At 37.2% G+C, this 18956-nt stretch overlaps 1 protein-coding gene across 1 annotated transcript in view; it reads left to right on the forward strand.

The window, feature by feature from the left end:
• Positions 1–5600, forward strand: part of KCNS3 (potassium voltage-gated channel modifier subfamily S member 3) — a 44295-nt gene extending 38695 nt beyond the window's left edge. The window contains exon 4 of the mRNA XM_062573161.1: positions 4969–5600. Within this exon, the coding sequence (XP_062429145.1) occupies positions 4969–5006 (38 nt within the window). The 3' untranslated portion in view covers positions 5007–5600. The remainder of the gene's footprint in view (positions 1–4968) is intronic.
• The last annotated feature ends 13356 nt before the right edge of the window (positions 5601–18956 follow it).

The raw sequence follows: 18956 nt of genomic DNA on the forward strand, positions 1-18956 counted from the left end.
AGCATCAGTTCTACTGTGTATGGTAAATAATTTTTTTTTGAAAAGCAGGTATCCTTTTTTCTCATTAATCCTTTTCTACTAACTGTTGATAGCAAAGGAAGTATAAAAGTTTTCTGAAAGAAGATAATGAGATACTTATCTGATCTAGGAGAGCTCTTTCAGTGCCTGAGAAGCAACATGAAGGAAAACTAATGCTCTTTGCTCTTTGCAAGAATTTCAAGAAAGCAACACGTAAAGTTGCGCTGCTGTGGGAATTGCTAGGAGAAGTTTCGTGGGAAAAATTGAATAGGCTACAACTCTGGTGGCTGTGAAGGATGGACGGATATGCTGCTATCAGCAACATGAGTCTATGGACCTGAAATGGGCTTGGGCTGGATCAAAGCCAGATTCGAGGACCCCGCTTGTGTCCTCAGAGCAGGCAGGTGTATAGGAGCGAGGTGCAGGGCTCTTCTCCTCAGAACCTGAAAAATAACTGTGTGCTTGTTCCTCAGACGCTGCTGGCAAAAGGAGGCACTTGTGTGGTTTTTGGCCAGAGAGAGGTCTCTCCAGGAGCTGTGAGGTGACTTTTGAGTGAGACACGGGAGCCCAGGGGAAGCCATTGCCAGGCTTATGCTGGGGGGAAGGCAAAGAGCAAGGACCAAAGACATGGGGCCAAGGGGGTGGAGGGAGCTGTGAAGCACTTTTTCCTCTGGGAATGATTTTTTTTGGACTGCGAGGTGTAGTCTAGAGCCAAGCAGTGCCTTTCTGAGTTAATTTTCTCCACGGGCAGAAAATAAGTTTGCAATAATTCTATGACTTACACATTTTTGGAACTTCATTTGTTTACTGCTATTTACACTAGAAGAGTTTCTTGCTTTTCTCTTCAGTTGCAAAGATCCTCAGAGAGTGACAGAAGAAAGCAAAGGGGGCAAATGGTAGAAAAGTTATTCACATCTGTGCTCAGTGAGTTCTAATGATCTCTGTACCACAGGCCTCTCTAGCCCTTTTGTTTCTGCCCTTCATGGATGGGAGCTGTTAATAAACATGGTCTTGGAATGATCCTGTGTTGTAGGTTGTTATGATTCCTGCCACTTCTCTGGAAACCATGTCAGCCTGCAGAGCACATTGGCTTTTCCAGGAAAGCGGGGTGATGTAATATTCACAGACTGCCAGTAAAGCAGATCTACTGTGTGACTCTGTCTCTCGCTTCTACTGAAACATGTCTCCAAACCTATCTCCAAATCTTTTTTCTCCTTTTTTCCCCCTGAGACTGTATGGCATAGCAGCAATCAAATCAACTTTAGAAAGACTTTTCTTTTACTTTGTTACTTAGTGACTGCAGGCTTTCACAAAACCACAGATTCATTTTGTCTGGTCAGAAAATTATTCCAAATTTCTATCCATCTGCAGTCTCAAGAACCTGCCTGGGTCTTGGAAATGCATCTGGCCTCAGTTTCAGATTGCATTGTTTCATTTTTATTTCATAGGAGAAAGTGTAAGACTTTAAATCATAGTTCAATTTCTATGCATCACATTCCAAGAAGTAATTACTCACCCCTTGGCTCCTAATCCTCTCTCATTCCCAAAACAAACTTCGGTACCTCTATACTGTAACTGTGAGTCTAATTTTTCCAAAGGATATTTACAGACCTGAAGGACTGTGCAAGGGAGACATTTGCCTCCTGTGAACTTCTATTTGTAAGCACAAGCTTTCCTTATGAGTGCTGACGATAAATTTCACTGCTGATGTTGGCAGTGAAGCTCTCTTTAGGCCCAGTGATGACCATTCTTTGCAAGGTCCTTTAGCTGGGTTGATAACAGTAGGAGAATTAGAAAGTATTTGACAAGAGTTTGCTTTTTGGATCAGGCAGGCTTTTTCATTAGTTTACATTCATATTTGTGAGCTTCCCAAGAGTTTCTAAGCATCATCAAACTAAGTTGCAGAGTAAAGACTGGAAACACCTGTATTTGACATCTCTGTGAACACCAAAGATATTCCTGGTAGCACAGAGTCTAAATATAATTGTTGGTGACTGGGCTGAGGTCATTAGTCAGCCTTGTTGCAACCTAATTAGTTTCAATTAACTTTTGCCCTCAGTGCCCAGTGCAGAGTCCCAGCTAACCGCCACGGGAGGTCAGGGTAGGTTGGGACAAAGCAAAAGCAGTTGGTCACAGATATCAGCGAAACAAATGAAAACTGTGTTCTGTATTAGTCACAGTCTGAACTGTGAGGAGGCGGTGGCAGAGAAGGGATCACTGACCTCTCTGAAATCTTTGTATCATGTCCTGGGCTTCTATCAGGGTAAAGTGTTTGCTTTAAATTATGCTTTAATGAGTGCTACTCCTTGTAGAGTGACTGCAAATCTGAGTGCATTAACTACTAAGCTAGCTTGGGAATGGCTTATTAACATAAATATCAAACATGAGACTTTGCACTGACTAGAAATGATCCTTTTAACTCTCTTCAGTTTGAAAAACTGTCTATGACAAAGAGAGATAGAAAGGAAAGAGGAAGAGTTAAGAGATCTAGTAACGTCAATGATTACAAATGAATTGCATAAAAATACATGTATTATTTTTATTTGAAATAACTTGCAGCAACTGACATGTTCATGGCTTATCAATATAAGCTGCAAAATATATGAAGTCTTTGAGGCTTGGTGAAACAGATGTTCTAGTTTAACCACAGGTTGTTTGACTTATTAGTACCTACACATATAATAGAGTGGAATAAACTTTTTACTGCACTGTAGGACTTTCAGGTTGAAATTCTGTAACCTGCCTTTTCAGGGACAGTTGAGACTTGGTATCTATTAGCCTTACATTCTAACAGTTAATGGGATTTCTGCAAAAGATTTTGAGCTATCTCCAAACCGCATATGAAAGAGAACGGAATTATTTTTAAAACAAATATCTAAAGTGACTGAAATGTTTGCTTTTGATCTGATGTATCCAGGTTTTTTAATAGCACTATTAAAATATTTTCACAAAGACACACCACTTCATGGTGCTGATTTCCCGCTCATCTCTAAGCAAATGATGGTGTGAATCACACCAGTTAGAGCCTGCCCCAGAGGGACACTGTGTATCAGTAGGCAAAAAATAAATAAAAAGTGACTTCTTAATTATTTGAATGTTGTCTAATGTATCTCAAACTCATAGTGAATCTGTCACTGAACAAGAAACTCAACCACTTTCTTATGTTTTTCTTTAGATTACAGGATAGGGGCTGGACTTGCAGTGTTATCAGTTAAAAATGTGAACTAATAGCAGTTTGTATGAAAATAATGTTCTACAACAATATCTTCCCTTCTGTTGCCATAAGAGAGATTTTCCTGAGCAACGTGATGTATTAGTATTCATAACTGAAGTAGGTGATCATGATTGTTTCTTGGTGTTGAATGAAGCAAGAGATCATAAAATAAAGATGCAAAGCTTTTAGCTGTACTGTCAGTGACTTGGAAATCAGCAGCTCCCTAACTACACTGGATAGAAACTGGACAAAGTAACTAATTCATCTGACTTCAAAATTAGATAGATTCTCCCAGAAGATGGCAGTGCACCTATGAGAAGTGTTCTAACAGCTTTGCAAGTTGTATCACTCATAGCTGTTTTTTTCAATACTACGTGCAAAAACAAAACAAGTAATAAAAGCAGCTTCAGTTGGACGTGGATGCAGATGGTACTTTTGATCTTCAAATCTGAAGCAAATATCAGTGTTCTACAAACATCACCTGTTCTACATGGACTGAACAGGTTTGGAAGGCTGGCAGCTTGCTTAGCCTTTTAGTACATCTGCCATCAGGCTGACGATCTCTTTTCCATTGGATTCGTTCACATAATCCCTATGCAAAATCCATTGACTAAATCTAGAGTTTTAAAATGTGTCTCAATTCTTACATTGTCAGAGGAACAGATCAATATAGGGTAATGGTTGCTAAGAAATAGATGAAGTTATTTGATTTAAAAGTCTGACCATGTCATGTCTTTGCTCTGCTGTTTTCTTGCTGAAGAATTTCTTCATTCAGATGGAGATCAAAAGCAGATGTTCAGAAATACCAAAAAGTACTACTTCTGTATTAGTTCTAGTCTAGGAGCAATCAGTAGTTGTTGCAAATTTGGGCATATTTCTAGTTCAGTTTCCAAAGCTGAGTTTGTCTGAGTATGGATTTTCAAATATATAATCAAACAGAACTACTTAACCTTTTAGAAATTGGTCCATTCCTTATCACTTTATTTATTTCAGAAATAGCAGTGGGGAATGTTAATTTTCCTTTTTGAAAGTCTATCTTAATCTGTAACTGTAATTTGCAAATAAAACCTGTTAGCTATTCTGCAATGCTAGTCTTTTGAACTGTTTGATATGCATATTTCCATGTACAAAGAAGCTCTTTTGTGTACATGAATGAAAAAATGTTTATGCAGAGGGGAGAGGGAAGAGAGAGGGGTTTTACATATGTAGCAGCTTACAGGTAAATTTTGGAACGGAACTTTACTACTAAGGTTCTGACTTGACTAGGATTACCACATTAGGTGAAGAATTCTTAAATATTTACGGTCTGTAACTTTGACTGGAAAAATAATTCTGTTATTCAAACATTTTCATTTGTAAACATTTATTTAGTTTTCAAAACAGCAAAAATGCATTGGCAGTAAAAAAAACACTAAAAATTGCAGTTGTTTCTTTAAGATAAAGAAGAGATGAAAAACGATTGTGTATTCTTGTTCTGCAGTCAATATAATTGCGTATTCTTGTCCTACTGCTTAGATATTATGGACACTAATTTTACTAAATTAATATGAGCAGCATCATTTCCTTTGCACAAAACACAAAAACACACAAGAAACTAAAAGCTGCCTGTTTTTTCCCCTTAGTTTTCACTTTCTTATTCCAGTAAGTCATATTTGACTGCATGATGTATTAGATTTGATTTTATTTTTTTTAGATTTCTACCCTCCTTTTTAAAAGTGTATTTGTCTTCCTCATAGAACGAGCATCTTTAGTCTCTTTGAAGATCCGTCTGTGATTGGACCTGTGCTGGTTACTCATGACCATAAATAGGGTAAAATAGAGTCTTCCCTAGCACCCGAAGAGACACAGCAGCCCCTTCCCTTTCAGGCGGCTAACAGAACTGTCTAGCACATCCTGAACGGACAAAATCGCAATCAGTAAGAGGTCTAAATGGGGCTCTAGTGCCAAATTTGATCCTGTTGCACAGTCACCTATAGAACCTATTACGAACACCTATTTCACCACCTAATAATCCACCTTTCACTACTGACAGACATCATTCTTTTTTGTCAGGAGGAGACTGACACTAAATCACATGCTCCCCCCCAATCCGGCATCACCTTTTCATCATGATTTCTCTGATCCCCTCATGATTCACACTAGAAGTGTGATGGAGCTTTTGGGTTCTGTGCAACTCTGCAGACTGCTCTGTATCGCAGTGGTTGACATCTGGTGCTGCCTATGTATAATACAAATATGTTGTGACGAATAAATGCTACTGCTTGCTGTTTCCTTGCTCCTACTGTGTAAAATCTCAATAAAAGTTAAATTTATCACTAGACAAACTGTGCAAATATCTCAGCTAACTTTCATAATAAGGCAAGCTACCTCAGCAACAATAAAATTTTGACATTGCACCTTTTTTTGTGTGTTTTTTCCCTATATTTCTAAGTGAATGTTCCATCTTTAATCTCACTGCTTGAGATATAATCCACTTGGTAATTTGGTCTAGCACAGTACTATCAAGGCCAAATTCTGAGACTATTATGCAAGCAAATGCTATTTACATCAAAGGGAGTAGAGGCATTAGTGAAAATGAAGCAAAGATCACAATGTGTGGCCTTTTCACGATCATCTGTGTTCTCCTCATGCTCTATCCCAGTGCTGAGCAGGCCCAGGCATCCTACTGCAGGCAATGTCCTGCAAACCCATACTCTTACTACTGCTGAACTTCTGATGTCAGACTGGGCAATCTGAAGGTCTTGTGAGGGAAACTAGGTCCTCACTTAACACAGATGTCCTTCTCTCAGCATGCAAGAAACTCATTCTGGGAGCAATCTATTTGGAAATTTTGTGGATAAAGTGTTTTGCAAGTCCTGGGCTGCTACTTCAGGGTGTCAGAAGTAACAGCCCAGAAGCTGGCATTGTGCCTGTATGAGGTGTTCAGGATGGATGCCAAGGAGGTCGTGAGCACCTCCTAAACTGGATCTTGAAGAACAGTAGTCATCATCTGCAGTAGGCAGAAAATTCAGAGATTGGATTCAGGCTGGGAGGACCTCAGAAAGGCCTGCAAGAAAAGTGAGTGGAATATTAATGAGTGTGAGTTTAAGCCTCTTGAAGTGCAGTAACATGAACCAGATACAAAATAAGACCTAAGGGAAAGAGTGTAGGCTCCCCGAGCCATGGGACTTAGCAGTCTTGATCCTAAACATGCACATACCTACTGAAGGCAATATTGGCTTAGGACTCAGTTGTGGGAACAAGTTCTCTTTGTGCAAAACCCATCAAGAGGTTATGTCAGAATATAGAGTGTACGTCCAAATGCAGAAATATTTACATAAAGAGAAAATTAGGAAAGAAGTATGGGAAATATAATTTTTTGGAAAGTCCTTTTTATTAATGAAAAGTTGGTACAGCTGCCTGGGCAGCTCTTCTGTTGTGCAGCTCTTCTGTGCTTCTGAAACACAAAGCACTTTAACCCGGGCCTGAAATGACCCTACGCATTTGTCTCCTTTTCTCATAGGCTAGATTTTATGATTCTATGCATAGATTTTATGCAGCTACCTAATCACCTTGTTAATAAATTGCAGGTGACCTCTATACATGTACACATGTATAGAGTGCACAGTTCTTAGTTTTTCTAAGAACTGTGCAACAAGATGTTAAGATGATGTAGAAACAGGAAATTCTGTGAAGCTTTTTTTATGCTGAAGAATAAATCTTGATGACTTTCATATAAATATGCTATCTGACTTGATAGTTTTAGCACAAATAGTATAGTAATAGTATTGAATTAATATATTGATTATTTTATTTAATTTCTCATCTCAAATTTTCTCCTCAGCACTAGGAATCAGAAGTAGATTGTAGAAGGAAGATCTCAATAATTAAAATAGTCATTGGTGTTTCAAGGAATACCCAACTAGGTAGGATCTCCTACTGAGGCTTTTAATACACTCACATTTCTCTATTGCTTTAGCCCTCTAAAAACTTACTATAGAAAGTCTTTTAAGAATTTCAAATTTAGTTGCATGTTCAGCAGTCTGGATTCATTCCTAGTTTCTTCTATTAGCCCAGTTTGTAGAGAAGCAGAATTTTCAAGATACCCATGGAATTTGTATCAACGAAAGAGAAACCTATGGAATGTAAATGTTTCTAACTCAAGTGACTACAATGCAGTGTAGGCAATTAAATCCTTTTAATTGCTGTTTTACATTCTTAATATCACTTTAAATTGAACCTTAAAACTTCAGTGTAAATAATTCTCAAGTCAACATGATTTCTTATCTTTCTCCACCAAATTAACTTCAGGTTTGAATAATTTTAAATGTAGTTATATTGGAGCTGGAAGGAATATTGAATTCTTGATAGAGGACATTTGGTTGGAATTTCTGTGTCACAGCCTTTATTAAATCATTGCTATGACAAAATACCAGTCCCAACTCTGGAACCAAAAGTGCTGCATAAGCTTTACAAATGAAAAGGAGTGTAGTTCCAGTTTTCTTCTTGGAGTTAAAAGCAGAGAGTTTTAAAAAGGCAGCATATCAGAATATTCTGATTGGAATATCCCCCTTAAAAGACAGGGCTGATTTTTACTAATAAAAGTCTATATGCTCATACATGCACACACAGACGCACACATACACATACATTTGTGTGTATATATATATATATATATATCTCCATATATTAAAAAGTATATATATTTATGAATATCAGTGTGCTTAATTAATTGACTTAGCACATGTGCATAGAATAAGCTTCTGTTAAGCACCATCCCTCATTTCTTTCAGTTTCGTATTAATAGTTTGATAGCAGAAGGTTTTTGGAAATTCTTTGATTAAATATGAAAAGTAGAAAAAAAATGGTTGTATCCACAATGGTCTTGTTTCACAATGTTAATGTATGTTCATTATGTGAGTTATTTGTTACATGTATTGTAGTAGTAATTGTAGACGTTGGAATAAAAAGTAGTAATTATAGACACTGAAAATAATTGCCTTATACTGACTTTTTTTTTTTCAATTGATAGTAATATATTGATAGTTATGTACAAGAGATATTTGGGAAAGGAGGAATTAAGAGAGATTAATTTTCTTAATAGCCTGAAAGGAATTCTGTGGTAGAACTCAAAGTGAAGAGGGTGAGAGTTAGCTACCAAAACAGTTTTATAGATCTTCATTTCTTCCAAGTCTTTCTAGTGTTTTATATGTAATGAAATTCTTTTTATTATGGTTTGCATGCCTCCAGGAATGAGGAGAAAGAAGTCTCTTACATACATTTATCAAGGATACCTCAATATCCTAATCTATATTTTACAAGAAAAGTGAAACAATTATGCAATTTTAATCAATTATTTGATTAAAAAAGGAGTGGAGAAAGATACAAGTACAGCTGAGAACATCACCTTCATACAACTGGGCCATTAATACAGTGTTTGTGAATCAGGCTCTTTGGCCATAAGCCAATTTTTTCATTTTCAAAAGGGGTGGTGATTAACATCACCATTCAAAGAAACATCTTGCCAGAGAGCCTTGGGTCATATCAGCCGTTGGTTCCTAGCAATGTTCAAAGGGTTTTATAAGCATCCAAAACTATTTTTATTACCTCATTCCTGGAAGGTAAAATGGGGGAGGGAGAGCAAATGAGATCCCTTTCTGAAACCCCATCTGTATCCAGTCCTATGAGGGAATCCATGGTACTAGGAGGATTACTGGCTAACTCTTATCAAGTATTTCCTGTCTGTGACCTTAGATAGCAGCTGGAAGATAAGAACCTGATACTTTATGAGATGAGTCAAGCCAAATTTTCTGTCTTTTTCCTGAGAAGTTGTCTGGAAGGAGCTGTGGTGATAGCTAATGGCAGAAGATAAGAGAGTGACTGGCTAGTGTTTTCAGGAATATTAAGAATGTAGAGGTGAAAGGTTTTCCATCTCTCAAATGCTGCCAGCATTTCTTCATGGTAGTCACAGGAGTTGCAGAGAAGGACAAATGGGAAATGAACAGTGTTACTAGTCTTATAAAACTGGTTTCTGTAAAGCAACCCTTACGTCTTGGGCCTGCTAGGTGGCATATTCCTCCTGGTGTTATGAGATTTGATGGACTAGGCACATTAATCATAAATTGCATGTTACACACTACCACCAAGTTACCTATTAGTTGAAGAATCATGCACTGGGAGACTGATGCACAAGTATCATGCACCAGTGGGGAGATTCTATGCACTGGTACAGACTGGGGATTGACCTGCTGGAAAGTAGCTCTGCAGAGAGGGACCTGGGAGTGCTGGTTGACAACAAGTTAACCATGAGCCAGCAATGTGCCCTTGTAGCAAAGAAGACCAGTGGTATCCTGGGGTGCATTAGGAAGCCTGTTGCCAGCAGGTGGAGGGAGGTGATCCTGCCCCTCTACTCAGCCCTGGGGAGGCCTCATCTCAAGTACTGTGTCTGGTTCTGGGCTCCCCAGGACAAGAGACATGGAGCTACTGGAGAGAGTCCAGCGTAGGGCTACGAGGATGATCAGAGGACTGGAGCATTTCCCCTGTGAATCTGTGAGAGCAGGGCCTATTTAACCTGGAGAAGAGAAGACTGGGTGGGGGGGGGGGGGAATCTTATCAATGTCTATAAGTATCTGAAGGGAAGGTTTCAAGGGGATGGGGCTAAGCTCTTTTCAGTTGTCTAATGCGATAGGACAAGATGCAATGGGCACAAACTAAACACAGGAAGTTCCGCCTTAACATAAGGAAGAACTTCTTTACTGTGAGAGTGACAGAGCACTGGCACAGGTTGCCCAGAGAGGTTGTGGAGTCTCCTTCTCTAGAAATATTCAAAACCTGCCTGGACATGATCCTGTCTAACATGCCCTAGGTGGCCCTACTTGAGCAGGGAGGTTGGACTAGATGATCTCCAGAGGTCTCTTCCAACCTCAACCATTCCATGATTCTATGATGATCTCCAGGAAAGCGAAGGTGATTGCTGCATTCAACTAATACCTTTGGTAGATGTGAGCAAAGTGGAGGGGAAGTTGTCCATTCCTGTTGTATCACAAAAGTTGGCCTAATACAACACAATTCATTGCTCTTACCATTTTCCAAGAGCTATGCTGTGCGGTTCACCTACGCATCCTACATTGGATGTGTTCCAGCTACTCCTTTCATAAGCATTTTGAAACTGCATAAATTTTGAGATAAATGATATCTGATATATAATAGCTATGTCTGTATAGTTAATGCATCTTAATTCCTTAGTGAGGCACTGGTTAACATGAGGGGACCACAGGATTTGTTAAGATGTAGCCATAACCTTCTCCTGTTAGCACTTGAAAGACCGCTTTCTGTGTTTCACAGGGTACAGTTCCCTTTTTGTACCACATCTTGCCTCTGTTAACACCCTCCTTATTGACCCTTCATGTTAATGCACACTTGGCTAAGGCTGCTACTGAAAAGTGTCTACTGGTTTCAATAAAGATGCTACAAAAGAAAGTGTAAACATTTCTTAAATTGTTAATTAGCAATCTGCAGTGGAAATGTGCTTTTAGTAGTTAGTTCAGGGGCTGAATCTCATAGCCATTGGATGATATTTCTGACTTCTTTGATGAGTTACTCTTTGACAAACGATTAAAGCATCTGCAAAAAAACATCCAGCAGTGTTGCTCACTCTGCCTGTCTCTTGCATTCAGTGTGCTGTTTGAGCTGATGCGGGAGCCGGTGGATAATCTACAGCACAGCTAAAAAGAGACACTTATCTGACTTCCTTTGAAATCTGTAAAAGGACAGTAATATTTTCCTACTTCACTGTGGTCTAGAAGACAAAATTGATTAATTACTGTGGAAGATGCTGAGCTCCTCTGATTAAGAGTTCACTATATATGAAAGATAATTAACTAGCTCTTATAAAGTGCTCTGAAATCTTAAGAGTGATTCAGTGGAGGAATTTAGAACAATGTTTGCTGCTTTCTGAAGCTTTCTCCGCTATTGAAATGTTCCTGCAAATCTTTATGCACATACTTAATTTTAGGTATATGATCTGTCCCTTTCAAGTCAATGGGACTATTTGTGTTTGTGAAAAATATAATCCCTTACAGTTATTAACTCTTTTTGTATATTCATAAAATAACATATATTTATAAAATCACCTTAAATTTATACAATTTATTTACTTTATTACTTGAAACAAAATATATTTTAAGAATGTTCTTAATTATCATGGACATCATCTATGCATTTCCTCATGCACATATGAATTTTTAATAGAATGTTTTCACACAGGAGTTTTATTCCAAAACAAAAGCATTATTGATATTTGTTTATATTACAAAAGATCCAGGAGGTCCTACTCACAGACAAAAAGTCGTTTGCGCTTAACAATCCATAAAGACAGAATATGTTATAGTCTGTGCTTTCCAGTGCTTTACGGGCAAGCTGAAAACATCCGTATTCATCCTGAGCTCTCATTCAATAGGTGAAATGCAGGGAATAGAAAGAAATACAGAAGGTGAACAGTAAATAGGCTTGAGAGGTTATAAAGGAATTAAGACTGTTATCTGCCTTCAGTGACAAAGGGAAGTTTACCAGTGATCATAGGGCTGTTAGGATTTTATCTTTGAATTTAGGAAGAACTGAGCTCGACACATTCATGTGTTGTGTGCAAGAAGAACACAAAATCATGTATCCCTTCTAAAAAAACTGAATTTTATCATTTTGGGGTAAATCTTTATGAGGTCATGTGCAGGGTCATTACTGTGGCTGTGTTGCTCCTTGTGCTGGTCCTGTACCCATAGATACTGTGCAAGTATGTCAACATTTGTTAATGGTGCAGTGTAGAGAGAGAAGGATCGGGGCACAGTTTGGTGTGACCTCAGACAGTACAGCCACACTCCTCTACAAGAAAACGATGTTTGCATCCAGTTTGTGTCCAGGCTGAGCCATGCATCGTGTCCCATAGATGCTGCAAGGCAGATTTCTCCACGGCCGTCTCGAGGCTGCCTTGCCTTTTCATGTGCACACACACAGGAAAGTGTGGGAGGGCTTTGCAGCCCCATGGCAAGGGGACATAGAAGGAATAGGGCTGTGGTGGTAACTTTGGTTCCTCTGGGAGGGAAACCACCTCAAGACACATACTGGAAGACACCTAATACAATGGTATAGACTCTAAACAAGGAGGCTGTTGGCCATCTTTCAGCACAGAGAGAATAGCAGACCATCTACATACTTCCCTGCAGATACCATTTTAATTATCTGCTTAGGCTTTCATAGTCTGTAGTAATATAAGGAAATCTGAATAATTTTGTTATAAAAGTAATCGTGGAAATACTTTAGCAGGATAATACCATATTTTAAGATGATGGTATTCACCACCAGCTGTAAACTTCAACATATTTTCAAATTGCACATCAACAGTGTCAATGTTTTTTTTTTCCCTTCTTCTTCTTCTTCTTCTTTTTTTTTTTAACAATGGAAGGTGAGTTTTCCCTTTTTATTTTCCCTCTCTTTTTTAAATAATATTTCAACTTTAAAAAGAGCACTAGAACCATAGAACCATCTGGCTTATAAACAATAGGCAAATAACATTTCTTCATGATTGATTACGCAACATAACCTCAGGTAAGTGTAGCATGACCAGTTAATTGAAAATTGCTTTCCTTTTAGAATTTGCTGTGTGCTAGCCAAAGATAAATAATTATTTCATCCGGCTCATTTCACTTTATACACTTTAAACACTCAAGCCCCTCACTGACTTTAAAAAACAAAGCTATTATTCTCTATTCCACAACTTTTCAAAGCTCTTTTTTGTTTAATTCTCCAATTTTATAGTGGTACTTTTACTTCTGAATTGAACTTATTCGGACAGATGGGGAAGACAGCCTGTTTTATCTATGCTTCATTATTTCCCTAAAGATTATTCTTTATTTGAAAAATATTAAGTGAACGGAGAGAACCATTTGCTTTCACTATTGTGGAGAAGGTGCTATAATCTGCAAGGTACATTGTGTTTTCAGAAGAACTTAAATGACCATGTTAGGGCCTGGGAACAGAGAACAATGAACTGTGCAGAACAATCTACTTGAGTAACGGAAATGTTGTAAAATTTGCATATGTTTTATTATCAACTACAAATACTTCATGGTGTCCTAGAGCAATTTTCAAGTCAACTGAGGCCAGATTATAGTCAGACAAAATTCCCATTCTGAAACCAGAAAACATAATTCTTCAGATTGCGGTTCATTTTGAGATGATGGAGGTGCCTGATCCAATGACAAAGCTGTAGGTGATGTTTAAGTATTTATGTTATTGAAATAGTTTTACTTCTCATTTTGTCTAACTTTCATTCATCTTCAAGCAGTGTAAGCACGTTAGTGGCATTCCAAGTATGCTTTCAACATGCATTTATTTTGTATGTGGTTTTATGGGCACTGCTACAATTTTTAACAATAATAAGTATTCTAATATGGAGATATTGATTTTGTTTTACATTCAACTTATTACTGACAACTGGTAGATCAGTATGCAAAATAAGAGACTCAGCCTGAGTACTTGATTTAGGCTGAGTTGAATTTATGTCATGAGATTAGTGAAAAGAAATAAAATCTAAAATTCAGGTTCCTTAAACTGTCTCAGACGATTTACTGCAGTATATATATAAAAAAAGAGAGACAGAAAATCATAATATGGTTAGTGATTTGCATTTGATGGAAAGACATAATAGCTGAAGAGCTCTATGGAGTGATATCACATCAGTCAATATGTCTCTTTCTCACCCAGTGTAATCAAAGCCCTATGTAAAGTGGCTCATCACTGTGAATGTCATGGCATTAAACAGTGAGAAAAAAGACTGTTAAATCTACTTTTTCAGATATGAAATACTTCTGATTTTGAGCAAAACATTTAGGTTTACTTTTTTAATGAGGTACATTGCCAAGTTTGTCTCCCATACAGATACGTGAGCTTCAGGTAGGTGGAACAGAGAAAAAAAAATCTCACTGATAAATGTTTTAAATTATGGAAGATGAACATTTAATTATCTTCCATAGGCAAATCTCATGTAGTTGAGGCTGAGCTTTTACAGGAAACATTGAAAGTCTACACTAGGCACCAGATTCTCTGTACTGTTGTACCTGTCATAAACTAAGGGAAACTTCTATAAAAGGACTTGAGCCATCAGAGAATCAGGGACCATTCACATTGCTAGGAGTATTTCTCTACATGATAACAGCAATGATTTAATTAGAGAAAGAGGACTACCAAAATTTTTTGTTTCTAGTTTTATTTTCATACTAAGAGAACAAAGTACTTTTTCAGTATTTATGACCTAGATTATATACTGAAAAAGCACTTCTATGTCTACAAGTTTTAATCTCTGACTACATAGGAAAAGTCCTGGGACAGATATCATTATGATAAGAATCATCATCTTGAAGATATACTGACTCCAGCAAATGGAATACAAATAGTACAGTGCAAATTGGTATATAAAATGTATGAAAAATATGTGAAATAATTAGCAAATATTCGAGTAGAAATGCATTCTTCCTTACTTCTACCAATTGCTAGTACCAATAAAAAGTACCGTCTCAGCAATATTCCATATTTCCTGTTAATCTTACCATTCCTACACTGAGAAAATAATAATGTTCTAACAGGCCTGAGCAGGGTTCATACTAATTCCTAGTATAAACATGTTTTTATCCAAGTAAACTAGATATTCCCAATGTTTTTTTTCAGTTATTGGTGAAATACTCTGCCCATTAAAAACTGAGAAAGAATGTGGAAGGCTAGTATTTTTAACATAAATCTTTTCTCATATCTGACTGCATACAATAATTATGTTTCATGTTAAATCTACAGGGAGATTTAAGGAGAAAGAAGCACAGCCAAATGCCTATTGATATTTCAGCAGTAGATGAATTCCCTATTGCATAACCTGGATTGACCTGTATTAAGGCTTATAAATACAGAAGACTCAGCTAGATGCAGGCAGATGATGAGTAGTTATACATTTACTTATCTGTGTAAGCAACAAGACTTCAGAACTGCAGTTTCTTAACCATGGTTAAGTGTTCTGGCAAAGAATAGCTTTGATGGGAATTTTGCAGCAGTGTAAGAGTGTTTGTATATGCGAAATACGAAGGATACTGAGAAATATCAAGAATACTAATAGGAAAACTTAATAACTGGAAGATGAAAGCTGGTAGTGTTGCCTAATCAGAGATTAATTTTCTCAATAATGGAGATAATACTTAACCAAGAGTGACTGGAGACAAATAACTATATCCCTAGGATCATGAAGCAACTGATGATGACCTCTTCCAAATCTTGCCTAACATTATCCAAGAAGTCTTCTGAAGTGTGGTCTGGATATTCAGTGTCATACATTTTATCTGGACCTGTCAAGAAAAAGCAGTTCTCCTTTAGGACTTAGGATGTAAGCCTAAAGATGGAGTAAAGAGGACTCTTGATGGAGGGTGCATGACCTCTGAGCTCTGTTTGGTTACTGAATTGTCTTGGGGATGACACTTCACATCTGCTTCCCTGCCACTTTCTGTGCTGCTCTGTTTCCCTCCTCCCTTATCTATTTAGATTGCAAATATTTTGCTTCAGAGACAGTTGTTAGCTTATTACAAGCAATATTTTCTTAGAGACCTTGGTTTTATTCTGCCACATACTGTGTGGGTGACCATAGCAAGTCATTTCCACTGTTGGATCTCATTATTTGTAAAATGAAGATGATGATACCAGTTCTCCCTATACAGTGCTTTGAGACTTGTAATTTGTGTATTGGTGTATTACTTTACTGTTAGCATAGAGGGACTCTCTTGTTTTTATATGCTGTATATTTTAGCTATTTGACTCTCTGTCTTCTGGAGCTTTTAGCTTACCTCCGGTAAAAGATACTCCAGACATCATAGTGCAGATATGACTAATAGATAGGTCAAGCATCACAAGTACTTGGAAAGAGCTCGAAAGGAAGCCTGATGATAATTTTTTTGTTCAACTTAGTAAACATTTTGAGCAGCCCATACTTCTTGCTCAGTATATCCTATGAGATTGTGGTTAACTGGTAGCAGAACAAGTGTTCCTAGATTAACAGTCTCCAATTTCAGACTGCAATCACACTTACTGGATTCACAAATGCAACCATCACACAGGAAAACAACAATGAAAGATCGGGGTTTTAAGAAGAAATCACTCTGATGCTGACATGAAAACCTGGAGAAGGGTAGACAGATACACAATGACCTGTGTCCAAGTTTGAAAATAAACTGCAAAGACTTAAAAAGAGCTGGCAGATTTAAAGGACAAATTGCAATTCCAACTGAAATAGATAAGTTAGAACACATAAATAATGTCAAAATGGCAAGCAGAATTTCAGAGTATCATAAAAATGACTTTTGGGCAGTGAGTCTTTAAAATATACTTCAACCTCCTTCGCACATTTGTGACAGAGTACCAGTGCAATTCATTCAAACGTTGCTACTACACTATTGAAGTTGGCAATAAAATAAATGAAAGCAACTTGACTTCCTGAATAATTTCAAGGTACTAAAGTGAATGTGATTCTTCCCAGTAGTTTCAGTAGGGACTTAGGTCCTTGAACAAGCTGTAGGCAAGACTCATAAATCATCCTGTTCCCCGGAGCTCTGGAACACTTTGCAGATCTAAACATTTTGGTCACATAGACTAAAGGCCAGCAAAAGAAAAGAAAAGAAAACAAAACAAAACAAACTTTGATTCAGTTTAATAATAATAATAATAATAAAAATCTCCTGTGTTCTGGAGAACTTAATCTCAAATCAAAACCCAAGGAAGATATGCATTTACTCAGCAACCAGCAATCCATTTTAACTTATTTGCATTTGTAGAGAGCATTAAAAGAGTGTCATTCTAACAATATTCTCATTATTCAAGTTGTATTCACTATGCAGGATTGACTATTTCTCTGCACTTATAGTCAGGAAGAAGAGCCAAATGAGTAGCATTCATAATCAAATATTATATACAGAGAGTCCTATCTGATCATTATTTTATTGTAAACATTATTTGCACACAAATATTGGATAAAATACATCTTCCCAGTCCAATATCTTAAATAAGGATAGGTTTAAATGAGGAGGGACATTTTATTTTACCTCTGGCATTTCATTCCTAATCATATAGCTGCTCTTATGTTTATTAAAAAAACAAATAGTGCAATGACATATAATGTAAAAATTAGGATCTCAGACCTCAAAATGTGGGACATTCATTACTGATTATTTTAATTTAGTTTCTCTCTCTTAACTGAATCTTGAGGAGAAAGTAGGAAACGACGAATCCCCAGATCTGGTTCCTCTAGCTCATAGCCATAAAGAACTTATTTGTCATATGATATTTCATCTGGCATATGGGGTGGCTGGAAGTGCTGTAGAAACAACTGATAATCTTGTTGGTCTCTGACTTTTCAACCTTGCTTGCGTAGCTGTTTGTTTATTCAGCTATTTATATCTTAAATGCTGCTTGGAATATGCTCAAAATATGGCAGAAATTCTCAGTAAAATAACTTACATCAGATGGACTGTCTTCCAGTCTTCTTTACTTAAAAAGGGGAAAGAATTGCACAAGTAATGTAACTCAGCAAAGCTCATGTCTTAATTTTGCCCACAGGAGAACACTTTAGTCTAACTTTAACCTCTTTAACCAAAACGATGCCTGTCTGAGTGTTCAGTTGGGAAGCCCCATGCTCCGAAGGAGTCTGTTTCATTTAGGGGACCTGTGAATTACATTGTTTCCTGAAGAATCTTAAAGCTCCACAGTGGAACTGCTTAGGGAGTTTAAACCTTTTAAAAAAGATCAGGTTCTAAAGGCATGAAAGAAGCAAAATATTGGTCTAACTCTAGGTTAGAACAGGACTAAACTCTCCAGCCCAAAGTATAGTTTAGAAGGTAAGATTTCTTCAGACCATTATTCTTATAATTCCACAAGGCAGACATTTCCCAAGATTTTTTTAAAGATAGGATCTAACCCTACTTCTTAAATTTAAATCCTTTACTGAGAAATAGTAAAATCTGTTTTCTGTACAATCTATGTTTATTTGGTCATCAGACCAGAACAAGCTTGAAGAATTTGTCTTTGGATAATTTCAGTATATTGCCAATGCTAAATATTGAGATCTTGTGAGAGTGGTCTCTTGTTGAGGGATGCTACTCTTGTTTTTTTAGCTTAACCAAAACATTCACAATATGCACACTGTGGATTTTTAATCTTGTATCATTTCCATTCATCATTTCAATGCAATTGTTGGAATAAATGGTTATACTTTCAGTTGAAATTAAGGCTCCACTTTAAGTAACACCATGCAAAGATAAGTTTTGCATGAAACTCATTCTTTCCATCTGTTTAAATCAAGTGTTACAATAAAAAGATATTACTTGAGTCAGGATATGTGCTTCTGGGGATCAAAGACAAAGCTGACCTTTTCCACTTCCTCCTTTACAGTGGTCTTCTACATTCTTCCTTCTCCTTTGCTATATTTTCTAGCTTGCTTCCTTCCTATTTGAGAGACAATTCCATTCTGAGACTCCCTTCAGGGCTCTATGATGAAAATGATATAATTTACCAGAATTTCCAGTACAGTGTGGGGCTTTGGAGGTCTTGGAGAAAACTGCATGCAAGGCTACCTTTAACATAGTAGAATAAAATTGCCTAGTTTTCAGCAGCTGTACTCGAAACTCTACCTATGAGCAGGGAAATATGTTACTCATAGACAACTTAA

Source organism: Rhea pennata, chromosome 3, assembly GCF_028389875.1.
Source record: "Rhea pennata isolate bPtePen1 chromosome 3, bPtePen1.pri, whole genome shotgun sequence".
Classification (NCBI taxonomy): Eukaryota; Metazoa; Chordata; class Aves; order Rheiformes; family Rheidae; genus Rhea; species Rhea pennata.